Source organism: Callorhinus ursinus, unplaced genomic scaffold (assembly GCF_003265705.2).
Source record: "Callorhinus ursinus isolate GAN/ISIS: 27379988/994484 unplaced genomic scaffold, GSC_fseal_2.0 scaffold5, whole genome shotgun sequence".
Taxonomy (NCBI): domain Eukaryota; kingdom Metazoa; phylum Chordata; class Mammalia; order Carnivora; family Otariidae; genus Callorhinus; species Callorhinus ursinus.
In genome coordinates, this window is record NW_027397067.1 from 37,681,236 (window position 1) to 37,706,927 (window position 25,692).

General features: G+C 36.3%; 1 protein-coding gene across 1 annotated transcript in view; it reads left to right on the forward strand.

Moving 5' to 3' along the window:
- DECR1 (2,4-dienoyl-CoA reductase 1) overlaps positions 1-25,692 on the forward strand; it is a 43,442-nt gene that overhangs the window by 7,261 nt on the left and 10,489 nt on the right. The window contains 4 exon segments of the mRNA XM_073892948.1: positions 8,752-8,954; positions 11,223-11,280; positions 11,651-11,737; positions 12,722-12,869. Coding sequence (XP_073749049.1) covers positions 8,752-8,954; positions 11,223-11,280; positions 11,651-11,737; positions 12,722-12,869 — 496 coding nt within the window.

Genomic DNA, 25,692 nt, shown 5'->3' on the forward strand with positions numbered 1-25,692 from the left:
TATTTGCTCAGCCTTACCTTCAAGTTGCTGTGGCAATGAGATCTGTGAACTGCAGAAGCTTAGAATATCAGTGGCCTCTGTGCAGTGCCCTGCTTTAAGTGAAGGAGAGGGTAGAGGTACTCAAGCAATCCACACATGCAGAGAGCTTGAGTACAACATGGCCTGTGGCAAGCCATAGGTGTGGGTAGAGTTTGGGCTCTTCAGTTCTTTTACAGTCTGTAGGATTGCTATTGGTATTCGTGGGCGGGACAATTCTTCATTCTGCAGCACTGTTTCTGTGCTGGAGCATCAAGTAGAGCATCCTGCCCAGCTCCCTCTTGTATTTCCAGATGGTTCCAGCTAAGAGCCACCTCCACTGTGCTGAAGTGGTAGTGGTCTAGACATTGAAAAGTGCATGCAAGGCACAGACATGTGCCTTCTAACAACTGGACAAAATACATTGGGGAGTAGTTACTGGAGGCTTACTGTGTGCACAGACTATCGAGTTGCATTGAGAATGCAAAAATACCCATTTTTCAAAGTCATCCTTTGAAAAATAAGGTTGTCAGGTCTTTACCAAGCTGACATTTTTATATGACAGTCAAGGCCCAGTCTGCAAAGCTCTTATCCTGTGAATTTGAGTCAGGATAAATTTATTCTTTTTTTTTTTTTAAAGATTTTATTTATTTATTTGAGAGAGAGAATGAGATAGAGAGAGAGCATGAGAGGGGAGAGCGTCAGAGGGAGAAGCAGACTCCCCGCTGAGCAGGGAGCCCGATGCGGGACTCGATCCCGGGACTCCAGGGTCATGACCTGAGCCGAAGGCAGTCGCCCAACCAACTGAGCCACCCAGGCGCCCAGGATAAATTTATTCTTTTTTTTTTTTTAAAGATTTTATTTATTTATTTGAGAGAGAGAGAGAACGAGAGATAGAAAGCACGAGAGGGAAGAGGGTCAGAGGGAGAAGCAGACTCCCCGCTGAGCAGGAAGCCCGATGCGGGACTCGATCCCGGGACTCCAGGATCATGACCCGAGCCGAAGGCAGTCGCTCAACCAACTGAGCCACCCAGGCGCCCAGGATAAATTTATTCTTAAAAAATATTCATGTTAACCTAAACTAACAGGTACTTAGAAACCCCACAAAAATAGATATGTCATGTTTCATTTTCCTTAGAAGTATAGCTCACATATAAGTGTGGAATATATAGTACTTACACTTTAAATAACATTCTTCTAACAGTGATCATATGCTAGTGTTCTTGCTGTAACTTTGTTTTCCTCTATACCCTTATTATATTGTGTGCTTGCATATATGATTTGATTTTGTGGTAACTAGTTTTTTAAAAATATTTGCTTATTTGAGAGAGAGAGAGAGAGAGAGAGAGAGTGTACAAGGGGGGTGGGGGGGCAGAGGGGAAGCAGACTCCCGCTGAGTGGGGAGCCCTATGCTGGGCTCTTGATCCCACAACCCCAAGATCATGACCTGAGCTGAAACCAAGAGTTGGACACTCAACTGACTGAGACATGCAGGTGCCCCTATGTTAACTATTTTTAATAAAAAACTAATTTGTGAACCTATCCAACACTACACAATACAAAAGGATATGTAGTGACTGTACAGAAAGTCCCTCTCCCAAGAGATTAGTGCTATGAATAGTTTTTTGTGGATCCTTCCAACAATTTTTGTTCATACGTCAACATATGTATGAAAATATTTTCATTAAGAGACACCACACAAATGGGAACATTTTATATATATTTCCCTACCTTGGATTATTTTCCTTAACATGTAATGCCTTGCATTGTTGGTATTCAACAAATATTTGTTGAGTGATTGAATAACCATATATTGTTATTAGAATAGAATATATTCTATTAAAAGATACACAGTATTTTGTTATATGGTTGTACCCTAATTGGTTAGGTATATCTGCTATTGAAATGCTGATAGATTGTTTTCTAGTCTTTTTGATTACAAACAATGCTTTTGTATATTATATGTTTGACTATTCTGCATCCCTTGCATTTCTGAGTCCCTAGAAATGAATTTTGAGATATGCTCGTCAACTTGCAAAAAGCCAACTGGGAATTTTGATAGGAATTGCATTGAATCTGTAAATCAGTTTGGGGAGTATTGCCATTTTAACAAAATTAAGTTTTCCAATCCATGAACACAGGGTGTCTTTTTATTTATTTAGGTCCTCTTTAATCTCTTATGAGCTTTTAGTTTATAAATCTTATACTTTCATTACATTTATTAGTAGGCATTTTATTCCCATTGATGTGATTGTGAATAGAATTGTTAATTTCATTTTCATCTTAGTGAATATCTTTGAACATAGCTTTTCCCTCCCACCCAAATGAATGAATATATCTGTCGGATTAATTCCTAAATGTGGAGCTGCTGGGTTAAACGGTGTGTATATTTTGGATAATATTTTGATATATGTTACAAATTGGCCTCCAAAGAAGTTGCCCCAACTCCTATCAACAGATTTTAAGAGTGACTTTAATAAGCTATTTTTTGTATTATGTATTATGAAATTTTGAACCTTACCAATCTTGTGAGAGAAAAATGATACCTTCTTTAATTACATTCACCCAGTTACAAATATGGTTGTATTTTTTGCATGTGGACTATCTTTTTAAGGCCTTTGCCCAGTTTTTCTATTTGCAAATAACTTGTTAATATTCATATATCAATAGATTTGGATTTGGGGGGGTTAAACTAATTTTTAAGATGGCATAATTTAGAGTCATTGGAAGTGACTATTTCAACTTGATGAGACAGAGAGCTGGATTTGTAGCCATAGCTCCATAAGACTCTACTTGTCTGCACTTGTGTACTTTTGATGGCTTTGGAGTCTGGCCAGTCAGGTTACAGGCAATAAAACAAGCATTTACTGAATGTCTAATTGGTGTTAGAAACCCTATTATAGTAATGAATGGAGACTGTTCTGTCTTCCTGGGTGCTCACAGTCTGGTGCAGAAAACTGAGATCCTGCTGGAGGGAGGGATTCATTTGGCCCATTTTTAACAGACACATGTTCAAAAGTGTCAACAGTTTTTGACACTTTGGCTTGGTTTTGAAGGCTGGTTCTGTTAGGTTGACAAATGAAGTGGGGGCAGTTCAGGCAGATGATAAATCAGGAGCAAAGGCCAGAAGAAAGTTTTGCAAGTTTCAGGAGTGCTGCGGGGTTGGTAGGTATTGGAGTATACTTCTGAGTGGTGGAACTGGTTAGAAGTAGGGTCAGGAATGTAGGTTGAAGGTAGGTTGACTTTTCTACTTGAATGTCATGCTAAAGAGTTTAATTTTTGTATTTTTGACTCTGGAGGACATCAGTGTTGTTGTTTATTTATTTTTAAGATTATTTGAGAGAGAGAGGAAGAGAGAGCAGGAGTGGGGAGGAGGGGCAGGGGGAGAGGGAGAAGCAGACTCCCTGCTCAACAGGGAACCTGAGGTGGAGCTCGATCCCAGGATCCCGAGATTATGACCTGAGCTGAAGGCAAATGCTTAACCAATTGAGCAATCCAGCACCCCATGGACATCAGTGTTTTTGAGGTATGGGATTTTAATGTGGAGGCCCAGTCAATTAGTAATGGTGACAATCATGGTAAAATTTCTAAGAGTTATTTAAATATTACCTTCCTTAGCTCCACAAATTCTGTGTGAGGGTCTGTTAATAATGATTTTTACAGATTTGAAACTCAGTTTTCTTAATAGTATACCTAGAACATTAAACGATTATTTTTACATTGGTATAAAAAAAAAGAAAAATCATTTTTCCCCTTTCTATTGTGTATTGGATTCTTGGGTTTTATTTAGATGAGGAGTCATGTACTCAAATGCCTCAAGTTCTGGATGGCCCTATAAATGACAGTGGTTGCCCAGTGAAAAGGGTTCACTTTACCTGTGTGTGTGGGGACTGGTTGGAGCTCAGGTGTTGTGTCAAGGGGGCATTAACTCAGTCTTTTTTTTTTTAAAGATTTTATTTATTTATTCATGAGAGACAGAGAGAGAGAGAGAGAGAAGCAGGCTCCCAAGGAGCAGGGAGCCCGATGCGGGACTCGATTCCAGGACCCTGGGATCATGACCTGAGCCGAAGGCAGACGCTTAACCATCTGAGCCACTCAGGCGCCCGCATTAACTCAGTCTTATTAGAAGCTGGACCTAAGTGTTGCTAGAGCTTCTGATTTTTATCTGAATTCTCCCGGTATCCAAATTTTGGCTCAAAAATTTTAAAACACTGGGCAGGCCTAACAAAACATCTGGCTTGGATCACCAATCTGCCTTTATTGTAGGCGTTTATTCTAGCATTCGAGACCAGCCAAGATACTTAGGTAATTTAAGATTAAATCTCAATGCTATATAGTCTTCATCCTCTAGGGAAGAGACAGTCAAGACTCTTAAAAGAATTGCCATTCTGAGGATTAGAAGTATAATCACTTTTCATTAGTTTAGATGCTATCATTTAGGATCACATGAAGGAGGAAGATACTGTTTATATGATGTGGGAGAGTCATGAGTATGGAGCAGAAGGCAGATGATAGCTGGGTTTTTTGGGGGGAGGGGAGATTTTAGAACTTCTGATAAGTAAATTTGTTTGCCAAAATCAAAGACGTTAGAGAGTTTTAAGAATTTTAGATTTTAAAGCTGTCCAGAGAAAGACAAATACCGTATAATTTCACTCATATGTGGAATTTAAGAAACAAAACAGATGAACATAGCGGAAGGAAGGAAAAATAAAATGAGATAAAAACAGAGAGGCAAACCATAAAAGAGACTCAGCTATAGGGAACAAACTGAGGGTTGCTAGAGAGGAGGTGGGTTGGGGGGTTGGGGTAACTGGGTGATGGGCATTACAGAGGGAACTTGATGTAATGAGCAATGGGTGTTTCATGGAACTGATGAATCACCAAATTCTACCCCTGAAACTAATAATACACTACATGTTAACTAACTTGAATTTAAATAAAAATAAAAAAATAAAGATGTCCAGAGAAATCAATCTTGATATGAAAGATATTTATTTTCAGAAGACAACTTACTTCTAGAAAAAATACAAAGCAAGATTTGAAAACTTAAAAGTCTATTTTGTATCCACTTTTTATGACTCAAAAAGGCCAAAATGCTATTTCAGGTTATTCAGGATCCTTCTTTGTAGAAGTAGGAGACCGAATAAAACATGATTCTGTGAGGTCTGTGCATACCTATGTGTCTTAATATTGAAATGAACAACTTGTTTTTAGGCAAACAGATGGATTGAATTTAATTTTTAATAGCATATATGCTATGAATTATCAGAAGGTAATATGAATTAAAATAGCATATCAATTTCTTCACTTTTGGTTTGGTGGGAGAAATCAGTATTGTTTAGATCAAATAAAATACAACAGGTAAGCCTGTGCTATGTAGTAACCTAATACCTTTAGATACTAAGAATTATTATCAAAGTGATTATATTTTTGCCTCTATATTCTTTCTTCTATTATTGGGGAGGTTGGGAAAATGTTTTAAGATAAACAAAAAAATGTATATGCAAATATTTTATTTATTTACTTAATTTATCTTTCATAAAGCACCACATCATATTCCCTATACAAATCAACACTAAATAAATAAAAATTCATTTTAGAGCCTTGAACAATTAGAACACATTTTTTTCATTTTTGGAATGAAACATTTCATCATTATTTCATCCATCCATAATGGAAAATGACAAACTCACCAGCCTACTTGTGCAAATTTCCTGATTCATCATCTTAATGTAATAGTCCTGGAGGTGGTGGCAGCCTTAAGTAAAACTGCCATTTATGTAGAGAAAGATTATTATTGTAGGTTGCTTGGATTATTATGCTTTGGCAAAAGGATACAAAAAGAAAATGCTTTGTCAACATGAAGCTAAAGGAACTACAATGACCAGCATGGAACATAAACAGACTTACAAATTTATCTTTACCAATTATTTTATACATGTTTTCAAATTCTGTCTTTCAACAACACTTTTTCCTGATTATAAAAGCAAATCATACTTATTGAAAAGATTTTGAAAATACTAAACACCAACCAAACAAAAAGCAAAAATAATCATCCATAATCTCATCGTCTAGAGATGATAACTGTGTAAGGAAAGTAGTGGATGGACTCTGAAGTCAGACACATCTTGGATTTGAGTCGTCTTTTCTACTTACTATTTGTCTTTAAAAGTTAGTTACTTGACTTTTCTATGTTTCAGCTTTTTCATCTATAAATTGGGGATAACAATAGAATTTACCTTATAGGATTGTTGTGAGGTAATACATTGAAAGTCTTTAGTAGACCTTTGCACATGGTAAATATTGAATCTACTACTTACTGTTTTTTTGTTAGTCTTTTTTCCAAGCATATATTTTTATTTATAGTTAAGGACATGTATACTTTTTCCCCATATAACATTGTATCATATGCATTTTCTTGTGTAATTTCCAGTTGATAAACAGCCTTATCCTAAATCATTGACCACATTACCAGTTGTTTCTTTAGGCTAAATTTCTAGATATCCTAAACCAACTGATGGCAGCCCGCTTAGCTTACAGGAATATTCTAGCAGGAAATGATAGATTCTGGAGTTTTAATTTCCAACCATGACCTGATGGGGAATATCATGTGCCTCTTTGGTGTGATCATTAAGCTCTGTGGGAGTTCAGTGAGTAGTGAGGAAATATATAAGATGCCGATGAGGGAGGGCTCTGGAGCCTGTCAGACCACATTTGAATCTTGGTTTTGTGACTTGGGCAATATTTTTAACTTCTCTAGGTCCCTCCTGTCCAGTGAGGTGTAAAAATAATATCTATTTCATAGGGTGGTGAAGATGAACTGATTTGATATCAAATTCTGACATATGGTAAGCACTTAATGAAATTAGCTCTTTATTGTTTGTTATGTTCAACACTTAAAGTTTGTTTTTATAATTAAATGTGAGAGAATGGCAGTGGTTTTCACAAGTAATGTGAGAATGTGAATTGTAAGACATAAGATAGGGCAATACAAATATTTTTAGTGTAAAATGTTGTTATTTTTCCATTTCAAATGTAACAAATAATTATCTGTTCTAAATTTATTATCCAGAAGATAACATAGGAAGAGGCATTTGATTTAATAAACCTTATGAGGAAATTTTAATAATTTTTTCAGTGATTCAAAAATGGAATGTGATTTTTATCCAAATTATTCTTGTTAAAAGATGAATATGCTTTATGTTATTTTTTTTGCATCTTTTTTTTCAGAGTGCATCTTTCAACTAGGATCTTTTTTTATTTTTTATTTTTTTATTAGTTTCAGAGGTAGAATTTAGTGATTTATCAGTTGCATGTAACACCCAGTGCTCATTACATCAAGTGCCCTCCTTAATGCCCATCTCCCAATTATTCCTTCCCCCCACCCACCTTCCATCCAGCAACCTTCAGTCCTTCAGTTTGTTTCCTAGAGTTCCGCATCTCTTATGGTTTGCCTCCCTCTCAATTTTCATCTTATTTTTCCTTCCCTTCCCCTATGTTCATCTATTTTGTTTCTCAAATTCCACATATGAGTGAAATCATGTGGTATTTGTCTTTCTCTGACTGACTTATTTCACTTAGCATAATACCCTCTAGTTCCATCGGCATCATTGCAAATGGCAAGATTTCATTCTTTTTGATGGCTGAGTAATATTCCATTGTGTATATATACCATCTCTTCTTTATCCATTCATCTGTTAATGGACATCTGGGCTCTTTCCATAGTTTGGCTTTTGTGGACATTGCTGCTATAAACATTGGGGTGCATGTGTCCCTTCATATCACTATTTTGGTATCCTTTGGATAAATACATAGTAGTGTAATTGCTGGGTCATAGGGTAGCTCTGTTTTTAACCTCCATACTGTTTTCTAGATTGGCTGCATCAGAGTCCATTCCCATCAAGAGTGTAAGAGGATTCCCCTTTTTCCACATCCTCGCCAACATCTGTTGTTTCCAGAGTTGTTAATTTTAGCCATTCTGGCCAGTGTGAGGTGGTATCTCATTGTGGTTTTGATTTGTATTTCCTTGATGCAGAGTGATGTTGGGCATTTTTTCATGTGTCTGTTAGCCATTTGTTTGTCTTCTTTGGAGAAATACCTGTTCATGTCTTTGCCCATTTCTTGATGGGTTTTTTATTTTTTGTGTGTTGAGTTTCTTAAGTTCTTTATAGATTTTGGATACTAGCCCTTTATCTCATAAGACATTTGCAAATGTCTTCTCCCATTACATAGGCTGCCTTTTAGTTTTGTTCACTGTTTCCTTGCTATGTTGGTGCTTTTTAAAGTTAAATTTAAGCAGAACCCCTGTAAATAATAATACTAGCATTTATAAAGTGCTTGGCATATACTAAACAATGGACTTGGTATTTTACTTATATTTACTCCTGTGATGCTTACAGTGTCCTATGAGTTAGGTTCTTTTATTGTCTCCATTTATAGAAGAAACTGAGGCACAAAGAGGTTAAATCACTTGCTGAAGGTTATACAACTAATGAGATAATTCTGTCCTATGTAATCTTGCCCCAAAGACCATGCTTTTAACCATTCCACTATGTTACTTAACATTCCAGGACAAAAAGAGTCATAATTGATTAAATACAATACCGATATGTTTACAGTGAGTTTTTAACCCAAGAATTTGATTAATAATAAATTCAAGAGTAAGTTTTTTGAAATTCAACTATTTTGTGGAAATGCATTTATGAAAATTTCAATTAATCTTTTTTTCCCTTTCAGTTTTTCAGTTATGGAACAAAAATACTGTATCAAAACAATGAAGCTTTTTGGTCTAAATTCTTCCTACCCCTTCAAAAAGCCATGCTGCCGCCTAATAGTTTTCAAGGAAAAGTGGCGTTTCTCACTGGGGGAGGTACTGGCCTTGGTAAAGGAATGACAGCTCTTCTGTCCAGCCTAGGTGCTCAGTGTGTGATCGCCAGCTGGTAAGTCACACTCAGCGAGTTGCCTGGCAAGAGTCTATTATAAAACAATTCTGTGCCATGATTTTGAAAACACTCTTTGCCAGAGTCTTTTGTTTTTCATCTTAATTTCCTATGAAATATCCTTTAGATTATTTAAATAAATTTCCTTGGAAAAATCAGTTACAATTTGTAATGATAGAAATACAGATGGACCGTGATTTACATTGATTCAATTTAGGATTTTTCGACTTTACGGTGGTGTGAAAGTGATACATACATTCAGTAGAAACTGTACTTGAAATTTTGAATTTGGAACTTTTCCCAGGCTAATAATATGTGGTAAGATGCTCTTTCATGATGCTGGCATTGAATCGCAGCTTCCAGTCAGCCACTCAATCATGAGGGTAAACAACCGATAACACAACTGTTTTGTACCCAGACAACCCTTCTGTTTTTCACTTTCAGTACAGTATTCAACAAATTTACATGAGATATTCAACATTTTATTATAAAACAGGCTTTGTGTCAGATGATTTTGCCCAACTGTAGGCTAATTTAAGGTAGGCCAGGTTAAGCTATGATGTTCAGTAGCTTAGGTGTATTAAAATGCATTTTCACATGATGGTATTTTAAACTTATGATGGGTTTACCAGGGATGTAACCCCGTTGTCATGTTGAGGAATATCAGTAATGATTGATTGTGGAACTGATGATGTATACATTTCCCAAATTCAGTGATAAAATTTTTTTTCTTGTACCTGAAGCTTAAGGTTAAAGTGCTGTGTTGAGGCTGCTCAGTAGGAGTGATTATAGTTCAAAGGATAGTTAGCCTTGTACTAGGATAATGGATATAATCCTTCCATTTTCTGTAAGATGGGCTGATGTTTCAAAACATCTCTTGTAATAAATGTAGGAAGGATAAGGCCATGTAGATGGAATTTCTTACTTGGGCATATCCTGGGACCCTATAACTATGTAAGTCTAGAACTTTAGAGACTGGTCAAAAAAATCTACACCTTCTTCCTATTTGGAATAGTGTAAAAGTTTTAGATAAGCTGAATAAGAATCTGAATGACAAGTCACTATGTAATTTACAAAGGGCCAAAGGAATTTCTTTCAGATGTTTCCTTTAATGCAAATTGGCCAGAACATTTTTTTAAATATTATGATGTTTTTACAGATATTAAAATATTATTTTCTTTGTAACACTACATAATTTATGTTTATGGTTTATTTTTCACATTTATCTCAAGAGTATAAAACAATGCATATAGTGCTTTTTTATCCTTAAATTCAGTCTAAAATCTAACAAACTTTATACATATCAGGTTTTATATAATATTAGTTCACCTTGTGTTTTCTTTCTAAAGGAGGCTCGGGCAGGGGAACAGAAATTATTGTAATTAAGGAAATAATTTTATTTATTTTATTTTTCATGTTTCAAGTTTTTATTTAAATTCTAGTTAGTTAACATGTAGTGTAATATTGGTTTCAGGAGTAGAATTTAGTGATTCATCACTTACATGTAACACCCAGTGCTCATCACAAGTGCCCTCTTTAATACCCATCATGCATCTAGTCCATCCCTCACCCACCTCCCTCCATCAACCTTCAGTTTGTTCTCTATAGTTGAGAGTCTCTTATGGTTTGCCCCCCCTCTCTTTTTTTTTCCTTCCCCTATATTCATCTGTTTTGTTGCTTAAATTCCACATGAGTGAAATCATATGGTATTTGTCTTTCTTTGACTTATTTCTCTTAGCATAATACTCTTAGTTCCATCCACATTGTTGCAAATGGCAAGATTTTATTCTTTTTGATGGTTGAGTAATATTCCATTATATATATGTGTATATATATATACACACACACATACATACATACATACCATATTTTCTTTATCCATTCATCAGTTGACAGACATTTGGGCTCTTTCTATAATTTGGCTATTGTTGATAATGCTGCTATAAACAACAGGGTGCATGTACCCCTTTGAATCAGTATTTTTGTATTAAGGAAATAACTTTAAATCTGTGTGTAGATATAAAACAACTAGTCTAAAAGTAAATAATTCAATAATTGAGTATTAGATATATAAAAATTGTACAAATTTAACTTTTAGAAAGTGAATTCATTCAAACTGATTTGTTTGTAGATATAGCCTTTGTATTTTGTCAAGATTGCATCTGTTTAAGCTATAGATTCTCTTTGTTTTTTAACGTATGGAATTAAAAAGAAAAAAATATGAAGTCATTTCAGAACTCATGCAAAGTACTGTGTGTTTATTTCTAGGAAGATTGATGTTTTAAAAGCGACTGCAGAACAAATTTCTTCTCAAACTGGAAATAAGGTACATTAAAAAGAGTTATTTAAGGGCGCCTGGGTGGCTCAGTTGGTTAAGCGACTGCCTTCGGCTCAGGTCATGATTCTGGAGTCCTGGGATCGAGTCCCGCATCGGGCTCCCTGCTCAGCAGGGAGTCTGCTTCTCCCTCTGACCCTCTTCCCTCTCGTGCTCTCTATCTCTCATTCTCTCTCTCTCAAATAAATAAATAAAAAAAATCTTTAAAAAAATAAAATAAAAAAATAAAAAACAGACATAAAAAAAAAGAGTTATTTAATTCAGATTTAGGAATTAAAGCATGCTTAAATAACTTATTCATGTTTTTGGTTTAAGAAGCTTGAAAAATTTAGGATTCCTTTTTCTCTCTGATATTTTTCAGGTTCATGCAATTCAGTGTGATGTGAGGAATCCCGAAATGGTGCAAAACACTGTGTCGGAATTGATCAAAGTTGCAGGACATCCTGATGTAAGTGTAATGGTGATGAGGCCAAAGTATGAGGTGTTTGATGTTGATGCCACCCACCAAAATGCGCTAAGGATGCACTAAGGAAATAAAATATTGATGTGAGCAAGTGCTGTGTTGAGAAGCATGTATTTTTTTGTCCTTAGGAAAGAGCCAGCTTTGCTTAGAGCAGGGAACAGATTAGGTGAACTGCTACACCATTGCCTTTCGGAAATACTTTAAAAATGCATTTACAGTCATAGAGAACAAACTTGATTTCACTTTATTTAATAAGATTATGAAATAAGAAGAGCAGTTATTCAAGAGCACAATACCTAGTTTAAGTGATGCATGCTCTTTGCTTTTCCTAATAACTTTTGATTATCTCTATCAGTAGAGGAGAATGATACAAGTAAAGAAATCTATAAGATACTCCAAATTTTTCCTTTTAAGACCTGAGATGTGCATGTGTATTTTGCTGTTTTTTGGTTCACATATTGGAAAGAAGCAATTTCCTCCAGTAGTCTCAAAGAGAGCACTGTTCTAAATTAAAGATACTTTCAGACAGACCAAGAATACTGAATCTGCTAATAGAACTAGGTAGAATCTTTATTGATAGTGAAGAAACATGTTTATCAACCAAGAGTTTCATTGGGTAAATTAAGCCAAACTGTCACCAGAAATTAAAAGACATTTTGAGATTCCTTGAAATACAGTATAGACAAATGGTAGATATGCTTAATCTGTATTTGTTTTCTTAATGATAGATTCTACCCTAATTTTGAGACAGGGATTAGGATTCTGAGATTTGGTAAATAACACAGGAGATTTTCACAGGCTCAAAAAAAGTAAAACCAAACCAAATCTCATGGTATTATTTTATAGCAGACTATCAACTTTAGCTTTATTGTATTATTTGGGTTAATAAGTTTCAGAAGTAAAAACTCTTCAGGGAAAATGTTCTTCCTTATCTAAAAAATTCTATTATTTGCCTTACTCATTTATTAGATTGTGATAAACAATGCAGCAGGGAATTTTATTTCTCCCACTGAAAGGCTCTCTCCTAATGCTTGGAAGACCATAACTGACATAGTTCTAAATGGTACTGCCTATGTGACACTAGAAATTGGAAAGCAACTAATTAAAGCACAGAAAGGTATGTTTATTAATTTTTCATATATTTATCGGGTCCACACTGCACACAGGTTCTATGATAAGCCCTGGAATATTTTCAAAAGTCAATAGGACAGTGTCAATACCTGTACAACTTGTAGTCTAATGGAGAAGAAAGATACTAAAATAATTACCACATGCTATGATATGAGCTATAATAAATACATATTTTGTGTGTATTGGAAACCCTGAGACAGGAATGACTAACTCTCCCTAGGGATGATTATCAGGTTGAGGAACAAGGTACAACTTGGGCTGAATTTTCAAAGATCTAGATGTGGAGAAGTGGGGGTGGAAGGAAGGTGGGAGGTAAATGTAAATGTCCATGGAAAGAGGCCTGATGGAGGAGAAAAATGAGGTTTAGGGATTGATGACAAATGTGATGTGGTTAGAGATGAGGAGGGAGAATGGTGGGAAATGACTATTTGGAGGTGGGTTGGGTGTAATTAGGAAAGTTCCCAGTACCAAAATAGAAAATTTGATTTTAATTCTGAAGGAAATGGGGAGTTATTTCCTTATGGATTTCTCTTGAAGGTGTTTCATGAAGAATGTGACTTGATTGGAAAGGATACTGGCAACAGTGTGGAGGATGGAAAAGATTAGGGAAGCCATTCCGAAGGGTTTGACTTTTCTCTTGGCATGTGGCTGCGTGACATGCGGGATAAATTAGGAGACATTTAGCAGACAAAATCAACAGGCCTTACTGATTAGGTGAGAGAGTTTGTGCTGAGTGAATCGTTGGGATGATGATGACATCAGTGTGGTTGAGAACACTGGGGAGAATAGATCTAGAGGGAAATTCCTAGAACATTTTTGTTTAGTACTATGTATAAACCTTATAAAAGTTGATGCAATATAAATAGTAAATATATGTGTAATATATGTATGTATATACTTATATGTCTAGAATCAGTGTATACATGTTCATTTAAGGGACACTTACTGATGACTTTTGTGTAGCAGGTCTTGTATGCCCAAATGACGGAGATGGACAAAACTCTTTCCCTGAACAAGGGGAATGGGTTGGTTTGGGACTTGAAAGTTAGGGGTATTTCTCAGGGTGGAGAGTATTCTGGGCAACGAAAAGGAAGAAGAATCCTTGTGTTCCTTGAAGGATGTCCTTTGGGTCTTGAGGGAAGAGAAGGCATGGAGCTGGCCAGTTTCCTTCCTCTGGTCAGAAGTCTTTGCCTCATTAGATTCAATTTCTTCTTCTTTTTTTAAAATTTTTTTAAAAAGATCTTATTTATTTATTAGAGAGAGAGAGAGCACAAGCAGGGGGAGTAGCAGGCAGAGGGAGAGGGAGAAGCAGGCTCCCCACTGAGCAAGGAGCCTGATGCGGGGCTCAATCCCAGGACCCTGGGATCATGACCTGAGCTGAAGGCAGACACTTAGCCAACTGAGCCACCCAGGTGCCCCATCAATTTCTTCTTCTTTACTGTGTGGATAATTTTCAAGCCAGCTGGAGAAAGGATGTAGGAACAGGCAGAAGGTTACTAGAGAGGTGCTAGCTGTTTCTGTGCATGTATAACCTCCATCCTTTCTCCATGCACTCATTGAAATCGAATCCCCACGTCCCTCATTCCCACTACAGCAAAGTGAATTATCAGTTCCATTTGGAGTTTCCATGATTTTTGTTTGTTTGTTTTTGATTTTGTGGGTGTTTTTTTTTTTTTTTTTTTTTGGTGGCTTTTTTTTCCCCCCAGAAGAGATGGATGATTGGGAAGGGAGACAGAGAAGAATGGGCTGCCTCTTCTCCCTCTCTTTCTCTGTCCAAGGATCCTTGACCTCTGTGTTTCTTCTCTCTCCTTTTGACTCTGTCTAATTTTCTCTCTCCTTATCTCTTACTCATTTCTGTATTTCTTTCTCTGTCTCTGTCAGTTCTTCACTCTTGGTTCCCTATTTTGCTCGGTCTCTCTCCTCTTTGTGTTTCTCTGCCTCATTGTCTCTTTTATTCCTTCGCTGACTCTTGATTTCTGTCTGACTCTCCCTTCGTTTCTCATTATTGTCTTTCATTTTAACACACTGTGATCTATTTTTATTCACCACATTGGATTAAAATTCTATGGACTTCATTAAAAATATATTAGCTAAGACTTTTTAAAAGATGGAAGCCAGTTTTTATTCTTCCAAGATTCCTGTCAGTTATTGATGCCATAACCTGACAGAGTTTGAAGGACTCGTACCACTAGGCTCTGGAGAGTACAATGCACAGGGTCTGACCTGGTACTAGAGCAACAGTTAAGGAACTCAGGTGTTAATGATCTCTGAAGGATGTCAAAGAGGAAGTCAGTTCAGGGGGTAGGCAATCTATGATAATCTGTGGTCAGAAGTGTGTTTGCTGGTCTGGAATCTAAGAAGTCAGTCAAGGTAAGATATCCAGGGAAGTCAGACTAGAGAAGATAAGGGTGCCAACAACTGAAAGATAGACATTTGCTTGCAGGAATTGTCGATGACATACACTCGGAGAGTGGATAGCAGATGACGGAGGGTCAAGAGAGCAGTGGCCATAGCTAGAGAAGCTAAGAATTAGAAGGACATTATTAAACTATGTTTATAAGTAGCATTGATGCAAAATTAGTAATTATGAACAAATGAAAGATTTAGGAAACTCCTAAAGACATTAGCCCAATGTGCTCTTATAACCACAAAGGTCAGTAAATACGTGACTGATCCTTATTGAGAAGGATATTGAAAATATTATGCTGAGGTCCATTCATCTCTAGGATATCATGTATCAGTATAAAAATTAGTGAACAGTATGGAAAAGAATACCTAATTTTATTAGAGAATGAGAGAATTTGCAATGAGAGGAGACTACAAGAGAGACTAATACGGTGTTTTATTTAAATCTAGTCACAAAGGATAGGTTAAATATTAAATTTTTCTATCAAACCCTGGATCATTAGAAACAAGAGATACCTCTTGAAACTCACAAGAGGTGATTTTAGGACATGTAAGAAGTATTTTTTAAAAAGATTTATTTATTTTTTTAGAGAAAGAGAGAGTGTGGGTGGGGTGGGACAGGGGAGAAGGAGGGAGAGAATCTCAAGCTGACTCCCTGCCAAGCATGGAGCATGACTTAGGGCTCGATCCCGAGATCACGGTCCAAGCCAATATCAAGAGTTGGATGCCTAACTGACTGAGCCACTCAGGTGCCCCAGGACAGATAAGAAATACTTTCTTGAGGTAGCACTAATAATACTTTATACTACTGTGGTACTTTTTAATTTACAAAATACTTTCATATTATAGTATACAAACAGTATGAAATCAAGATTATTACAAGCTGATTAAAGAAAAGAGTAAATCAATGAATAACATAACTTGCATGTATTAATTTTAGTTTGCTAAAATTGAGATACAATTTATATAGTGAGATCCACAGATTTTATATGTTCAAATTGAACTTTTGATAAACTTATACACTTAGGTAACCATTGCCCCAACCAAGACATAGAACATTTCCACTGCCACCAAAGGTTCCCTCTTGCTATCTTCTACTTACTCCTCACTATATATATATAGTATACTTTTTTTTTTTGAGAGAGAGAGCGAGCAAGCCTGAGGGAGGGGAGGGGCGAGGGAGAGGGAGAGAGAGAATCCTAAGCCGACTCTGTGCTGAGTGTAGAGCCAACAATCTCATGACCTTGAGACCATGACCTGAGGCAAAAATCAATAGTCGGACACTTAACCAACTGAGCTACCCAGGCACCCCCACTATCTTAGTTTTTAATCCATTTTTATTGGGTTGTTTTTTTATTATTGATTTTTAGAAATTCTTTGTTTAATCTGGACTGAATCCTTTGTCAGATATAGTATGTATTTAGAATATTTTCTCCCAATCTGCTGCTTCTCTTTTCATTTCCTTCTCACTATCTTTTGGTGATAGTGCAGAAGAAACTGCATTTTGACAAATCCACCAAACTGTTTTCCAAATTGGCTCTAGGAAGTTGCATTCCCAACAGCAATTTATAAGATGCATTTGCGCCACATTCTGGCCCACACCAGATCGGTTCTGTTACATTTTAGCCTTCCTCAGTTTGTGTAGTGGTCCCTCGTTTGTGATATTAACTTATATTTCTCTAGTAACTAATGAAGTTGAGCATCTTTTCATGTGATTATTCATCAGTTGTATAAAGTCTTTGAAGTGTCTGTTCTAATCTTTTGTCCGTTTTCTTATTAGGTTGTTTGTCTTCTTGGTGTTGAATTGAAAATTTATTTAACATATTCTGAATATAAATCTTTTATCAGATGTATGTTTTGCAAATATCTTTTCTCAGTCTGTGATTTGTCTTTTCATGTTCTTAACAATGTCTTCTGAAGATAAAACATTCTTAATTTTGGTGTTCAACTTAATGAAATTTTTCTTTTATGACTCATGCTTTTTGAGTCCTAACTAAGAGATCTTTCCTTAATCCAAGGTAACAATTAATTTCTCTATTGTTTTCTTCTAGAACTTTTATAGTTTTCACTGTTACATTTAGGTTATCCATTTTGATTTAATGTTTGCATTTGGAATGAGATAGCAGTCAAGGTGAATTTTTGGCATACATCTGTCCATCCTTTTCTCAGTGAAATACTTTGGTCCTATTGTGGAAAATCAGTTGATGATATAAATGTAGGTCAATTTCTGAGCTCTCTGTTCTGTTCAACTGATATATCTATCATTATTGGATTACCTAGCTTTATAATACATACATATATCATATATAGATTACTTTAGCTTTATATTAACTTGACATCTGATATTATGAGTCCTCCAACTATTCTTTTTTTTCAAAATTGCTTTCATTGTTGTGTTCTTAGCATTTTCATATAAATTTAGAATTCAGTAATTTTTACAAAAGAGTGTACTGAAATTTTGACCAAGGTTGTGGTAAATCTATAGATTATATTGGGGAGAAGTGACATTTTGACAATAACATCTTCCAGTCCATCAGCATGCAGTGTCTTTCCATTTGTTTAGGTCTTTAATTTCTGTCAGCAACGTTTTGCTATTTTCAGTGTATAGTCTTATATAAATTTTGTTAAATTTCTGCCAAATAGTTTTATATTTTTGGTGCTATTTTAAATGATACTGTTTTCTAAATTTTATAATTATTTGCTTCTAGTATTTAGAAACACAATGGACTTCTTTTTGTTTATTAACCTTTTTTCTATGAGCTTGCTAAAATTACTTAATAGTTCTTACAGCTTTTTCAGTAGATGCCTTAGGATTTTCTATATTCTTAATAATTGTGAAAAAAGACAATTTTTATGTCTTCCTTTCTAATCTGTATTTCCTTTTCTTGCCTTATTTTACCAGCTAGGACATCCAGTACAATGTTGAATAGCAGTGGTGAAAGCAAATATTTCTTCTTGATAGCAGGAGGAAAGCACTCAGATAGTCATCATTAATTAAAAATTTACCTGGAGGTTTTCATAAATGCTCTTTATCAGTTGAGGAAATTTGCTTCTGCATGTAGTTTGCTGACAGTTTTTTTAAAAAATCATGAATAGGTACTAAATTCGTCTAATCTATCTTTATTGAGATGCCAATTAGTATGGTAAATTCCATTGATTAATTTTTGAATTTTTAAACAAGCTTTGCATTATGAATCTAAATCCTGCTTGGTTATGATATATTATCCTATTTGTATATTGCTAGATTTGTTTTGCTAAAGTTTTCTTAAGGCTTACTTTTTCAGCTTCCAGATATTACTTTTAATAGAGTTTCTTAGAGCCATGACAATGCTTGTTCAGTTCAGGGATGAGCCAGATATTTGAGGGGAATTTATATGCAGTTGTTGCATCCTCCTTTCCACCTGCTCTGGCAGTTCTCAGCTCTGATTTTTGTGAACAGATGATGTATTGGCTACAGCCCTGCCTTTTGAAATTGATCTCATGTTTAACCTACATCCATATTAGATGAGTGTTCAACATGGCATGATATACATCCTATTTGGCTGTTTATCAGAATCTCAAATTACTTGATATTCAAATGAAAATATTGGCCACATATCCATGATTGTCTTTAAAAAACATATTTGTTTGGATTCTATCTAAATAAAACAATTTTTTCTTAAATTTTATTATAGGATAGACTACCCAGATATTATACTTGATTTTGGACTAGCTTTGGTAACTGAGTCAAACGGACTACTTCATACCAAGAAGCTATAATTCCTTCCACATAAGATCATATGAGAATTCTGTAGTCATTACTGCAACTTCTGTAATTATTAAAGATAGATGATGACCCAGTGGGTGTTAGAATACTGAACAAGCAAAAAGCAAAACATTATTTATAAGGAAATGTTTTAATTTTAACCAAATTTTCTTCTTCTCTCTCTCCCCCTCTCCTTCCCTCCTTTCCTTTCATCTTTCCTTCTTTTTTAAAAACACCAAACATTTATTGAGTGCTTATTCTGTATCAGGTCTTGTTCTAAATACTGAACATTTATTAACTCATTTAATATTTGCAGTGACACTGTAAGATATGACCTATTTTATTCCCATATAGTTACAGGTGGATCAGAGTTAGTCTTTTTTAATAGATGACGTAGATTTTTAAATTCTCATTTCTACAGATAAGAAACTATGGTTTATTAAATACCTAATAAGCATTAACTATTATTGTTAAAATTGACAATTGGAATTTTTTTTTTTTTTTAGAGAGAGAGAGAATGTGTCTGAGCGGGTGGGGGTTGTAGAAGGAGAGGGGAAGAGAGAATCTTAAGTAGGCTCCATGCTCAGCAGGGAGCCCTGTGTGGGGCTGTGGGGCTCAGTCTCAGGACCCTGAGATCATGACCTGAGCCCTGAGCTGAAATCAAGAGTCAGATGCTTAACTGACTGAGCCACCCAGGTGCCCCTACAATTGACATACTTTTAAAGTCTAGTGAGAAAAAAGAAGGAACTGTAATTCAGTTTAAGTCATAGTCACTAGTTTATACGTGATACTTAGACACTTAGGGAGTTGTGATGTTTTTACCTTTACTCAGCTTTCTCATCTATAAAACAAATTGCGTAATTAATTACTTCTCCAAGATTTAGTAATAAAACAAACTGGTAGCTACAAAAGCTTCATGAAAAATATAAATTGCTTGACCAATGTGCATGTGCTTTTTCATGCATGTGAATAAACATATGGTAGCCTAGATAATTTAAAGAATTTGGTGGAGATAATTTTCAGAGCTTCGGAGTATCTAAGAGTCAGGGATAGTCAGAAGCAGTTCAAGACAGCTTGAACCATGTGAAGCCTGTATGGGGGAGAGGGAGGGAGTGAAAGGTCACTGTTTAGGCAGATTAATCATATAAAATGAGGGGAAAAAGGAAAGAGGAAAGTAAGAAACATCTCCAAAGGAAATTGTGGGTAGATGGGTGTCATTGGAAGAATTCCTGAGGTAATCTTACCAGCAGCCTTGTGTAGAGGAAGAGTAAATTGGACCAATTCACTAATTGAAGAAAGAATTTAAAAAGAGAGCATCCTTTGGTCAATAGATATGAAGAAATAGTTGAAAGCTTTGAACTGGGTAAAATACTTTATACCTTTCATATGCTGAGTTTTAATAAATTATCAGAAAACCAAAGGTTTTTAGTGATCTTGCTGCCCTAGACTCCCTAGTGTGTGAACTGTAAACACAAAAAGAAATTTTAAAATATTATTTCCAACCCATTGATACTGTCCTTGGCCAGTTCCTTTTCCCTCACTCTCTGTCATCTAGTGCCCTCACCCTGTCCTATCTTCACTTCCTTCCATAACCACCCCTTGTTTGGTTGTTCTTTTACATGTATTCTGATGAGAACCATTTGTCTCTAAGCCGTACAGAATCTTCATGCCCAACTCTAGTTCCACAACTCAATGAAAGATGCCTGTTCAGAGGCCATGATGCACACCTTAGCATTTCAAAATACGCATGCTGCATGTTGTTATTATTCCCTGTTGTAAGTCTTCTTGTCCCATCCACCAAGATTGGAAATGCTTTTACCTAACAGGATACATTACTCATATCCCACATGCAAACCCTTTCCGCCCTGTCTCCATTCCTCTCCCCATGAGTTCCTAACTCATTACTAAGCACAAAGGTGATGCTTCGTTTGTGAAATGAAACATTTTTGAGACCCACAAAAACAAGAGGAGTTGAGGGCATATTTAACACTTCGTTCAGTGACGTCTGTCAACTTCACTACTAGAAGAAAAGAAGACGACTGGTCATTTTGACAAAATCAAGTGGTATGGAAGCAGTGCTCCTTGTTTGACAAGCCAGGAATCGTAGATCAGGAGAAGAATGTGGCTTTCCTATCTTTCAGTCATATGAGTGCAAGTTAAATGCTGTTTAAGTTTTAAAGTATATTAGGACCATATGGGTACCTTTCTGTGTATTGTGTCCATTGCCTTCCTTAGAATAGTGGGTGCATTTAAAGAATGCTTAAAAACATTTCTAGGGGTACCTGGGTGGCTCAGTTGGTTAGGGGGTCTGCCTTTGGCTCAGGTCATGATCCCAGGGTCCTGGGATCGAGCCCTGCATCGGGCTCCGTGCTCAGCGGGGAGCCTGCTTCTCCCTCTCCCTCTGCCTCCCTGTCTGCCTACTTGTGATCTCTCTGTCAAATAAATAAAATCTTAAAAAAAGTAAAAAGTAAATAAAAAATAACATTTCTAGTCATCATTTGGAATTTATTAAGGTAGCATTAGTATCCTTTTTAAAATCACTTTTTGGGGGCACCTGGGTGGCTCAGTCGTTAAGCATCTGCCTTCGGCTCAGGTCGTGATCCCAGGGTCCTGGGATCGAGCCCCACATCGGGCTCCCTGCTCGGCGGGAGGCCTGCTTCTCCCTCTCCCACTCCCCCTGCTTGTGTTCCCTCTCTCTCTGTGTCTCTCTCTGTCAAATAAATAAATAAAATCTTTAAAAATAAATAAATAAATAAAATCACTTTTTTCTAGAGTTATCTTGCTAGTTTGATGGAACATTTAAAGTTCATTTGTTAAAATTGCTTGTAGCAGCCATATGTAGCTTACTTTGGTGTATTATGAAGATAATATAAAGGTAAGGTGATTTGGAAATTTTGAATCCTTTTTTCTTTTAAACTATGTATTTGGAAATTTCTTGGAGAGGCTATTTTGCATAGTGGTTAAGAGTGTAGGCTCTAGAATCACACTGTCTGTTCTCACCCTGGTTATACCTCTTAATACTCGTGTGCGCTTGGGCAAGTTACTTCTCTGTGCCCCAGTGTCTTCTGTAAATCAGGGGTAATGGTAGAACCTCCTCCAGAGGATTGCTATGATGATTAAGGGAACTAGTACCTGTAAAGTGTTACGAACAATGCCTGGTCTAGACTAGTGCTCAGTAAGTGTTAGCTATTAAAGAAAATACTAAGTTCCTCCAAGATAAGTGTATTTTTACTACCTCTTTTTACAAGGGGACCATAAAGTATCTGAGTTTGAGACCAGGACCTATAATTAAAATAGACTAGAAAAACCAGAGCCCTGATACCACTTATTGTAATTAAACTTTGCAAGTTTCAACCTATACGAAAGATGTGTTTTTATTAAATGTTCAACTGAAATAAGTCTTTACTCAGTAAATAATATATTTTTCAGAAGTTATTTTGTTTTTTAAAGTTATATAATCTTCCTTTGATTAACTCTTAGAGCACTGATGATTTTTAGATTTAAATTTAATCTGAGCTTCTATTGAAAAGTGGCTAAGAGACAGGGTCCTCTGTTCCCTAATCCAAAAGACAGAGAAGCACAGTTTTCTCTTCTTGCCATGATTGGCAGTAAGATTAATTGCTGACAATGATGGAAGAATTGAAGCTGCAAACGATATCTCAATTGTATGTTTAGAAAGTATAAGGAGTCCAGTGTTACTTATGTGTAATGTATAATGCCAAGAGAGTTAAGAAATGAGGATAGGGGGTGTGAAGTTTACCCTCTGGAGATTAGTACAGTTTAACTGAAGGATCTTAAGAAGAGATACATTCTCAGTGGAGTTTGAAGCATAATTGATGACTGAGGGGAGAGCCCAGTGAAGAGAAGTGTTAAAAGAAAAAGAAGAAAGAACCAATGAAAGAATTGTCTAGTCCCAGGAGCTGTGAATCAGAAACACAGGTGGAGGGTCTTAATCTGGGATATGGAAAAAGTTGATGGGTGATGTTGAGAGCCTAGGTGAAATTGCAGATGTATCTTTCCAATGGCATTCACCCACAGTTTGTAACAGTGTTAAAATCCCTTCCTTGTAAGAGTGGAGAAAGCAGTACTAGTATTGAGTTGAGGATGGATGGATGTCTTGAGACAACATGGTGGCTAGGCATTAAGTGATTAATTCGTGTAATTGTCTAGGTGGTAAATAAGCAAGTTAGAGCTGGAAGGAATTATAAGCCTAAAGAATATGAGAGTAAAAAACCCAGAATTTATAATGAGGTCTCAAGGAGCACGTGTAGTATGAGGGTGTGAGAGAACTGGAGGGACGGGATCTAGAGAATGAAGCACTGTATCTGTATTTTGGTATGATGGCAAAGCTCAGGTTGTGGCTCTATTGGGTAGCAGTGAAGGTTGTTGGGAATGGGGAGATCATAGAACTGTGAGATTTCTAATCTTGTCTACCTGGTTGTTGAATTCTATCAGGATGATGACAGAAGTTGGGTTTGAGATGTGACTACAGATGCTTGTGTAGGTTTAAGGCCAGGAGTCAAATTTCAGCGCAATTGGCAGAGTAACTGGGAAGACAAACATCAGTTGAAGTTACAGGTAGTAGTTAAAAAGCTGGATATTATAGGTTTCAAAATGGTGCTTTTTTCATGAGGGTAAAAGAATAATAGGTAGAATCAACAGCAACAATTAATTAGTGAGTAATCTGTAAAATCGAATGACTTTTGCGGGACACTCCCTATTTTCCTATTTTACAGATGTTAAATCCTCAGTCCAGAACAGGGAAGTGACTTGGTCACACAGCTGTACAACTAGTAAATAGTAGAATCAATATTCAGGCCCAGATATCTTTATACTATTCTACCTCTGTTGGTTATGGGAACTAAAATTGTTTATTATTTTAATTTTCATACCTTGGATTGAAACTAGATTTTAGAACTTTTGAATCTTTTGAAATTTGACATAATCTTGCATTTTATTATTTTTAATAGACAATGTGATTTTTTTAAAGATTTTATTTTTAAGTAATCTCTACACCTAACGTGGTGCTCAAACTTACAACCCAGAGATTAAGAGTTACATGCTCCACTGACTGAGCCAGCCAGCTGTCTCTGGACTGTGATTTTTAGTGTTTCTTTGTTATTATTTTTTACTGTTTTTAAGTAATGAAGCCACTTGCAGCTTAAAATCTGTGGTGATGAAGAGTTGGATTCTCTTATTACGGCTCCCATCACTGGGGGTGGTGTAATCCCAGACATCCACAAGTCTCTGACTGGAAAGAAGGGACAGCAGAAAACCATTAGAGCATTGTTTTAACTAACCCTCTTCCTCCTCGTCATTGTACTATACCTGGGACAGAAGAAATAATGGGGATATGTGGAATTTTAAAAAGAGGTGGACGGAAAAGCCTAGATAGTTCCTGTTAGACGTGGTAAGAGACATTTGTACGTTCTTAGGCTCAAAGTTTGATAAAGTACCTTTCCATGTGGCAGCACTTGTGTGTTGACTGGCTAGGTTTCTCCCGTGTGTTTTATACAAAAAAATGGAATAGATAAACCATTTTCTACAAAAAAAAAAAAAAAATGACAGGCTATTGCTCCCTTTCTCCATTTACTTGCCCCCAATAAATAACAGATTCATTTCTGCTTTTCTGCACTGGGATGTTAGAAATTTGGCATTTCCAAACCTCTTCTATAGGAAGTTATTCTAATTTAAAGAATTGGCCTTGGGATCCCTGGGTGGCTAGTCAGTTAAGTGTCTACCTTCGGCTCAGGTCATGATCCCGGGATCTTGGGATCAAATCCTGCATCAGGCTTCTTGCTAAGCAGGGAGCCTGCTTCTCCTTCTGCCTGCCACACCCCCTGCTCATACTCACTCTTTCTCTCGCTGACAAATAAATAAATAAATAAATAAAATCTTTAAAAAATGAAAAAATAAAAACATAAAAATTAAAGAATTGGCCTTTCTTCAAAAAGAAAAATATATCTATGACTAACCCTGGGAATCTGAGAATTCTTTATTTTTGAGCTTTTAGCACCACTGTTCATTTTTTTTTTTTTAAGATTTATTCATTTATTTTAGAGAGTGTGCATGCGTGGGGCAGGGGCAGAAAGAAACAGAGAGAAATCCTCAAGCGGACCCCACGCTGAGTCGAGAGCCCAAGATGGGGCTCTATCCCAGGACTCTGAGATCATGACCTGAGCCAAAATCAAGAGTCGGACACTTAACCAACTGAGACACCCAGGCGCTCTACCACTGTTCGTTCTTTAAAGTCCAGCTGTGTTGTTCTACTCTGCAGCATTAACCCAATTGGGATAGTACAGTTTCAAAGTTTTACCTCCTTCTTACACTCAGAGGCAGTGCTGTCTCATTCTAAGCCGTGGGCGACCCAGATCTTCTAGGCTGAGAAAATAAAACCTAAAGGGAGAAAGAAGAGAACAGTGTCTTTCAACTTCAGTATCTGAATTATATAAAATGGTTTAATTCTTCCTCTTTCACGCCTGAATAAACATTTGTTAAATCTGAATCAGAAGTTAGAGCACTTTCTACTGCAGCATTTGCTTTATATAAGTAATTATCACTTTTTAAAGTAGTTTTTATGATTTTGCTGTAAGAGTGATGCAGTTAAAGCATCTCTTGTCAATGTTCTGTAATTGTGTACACGATTGTTCTACATCCC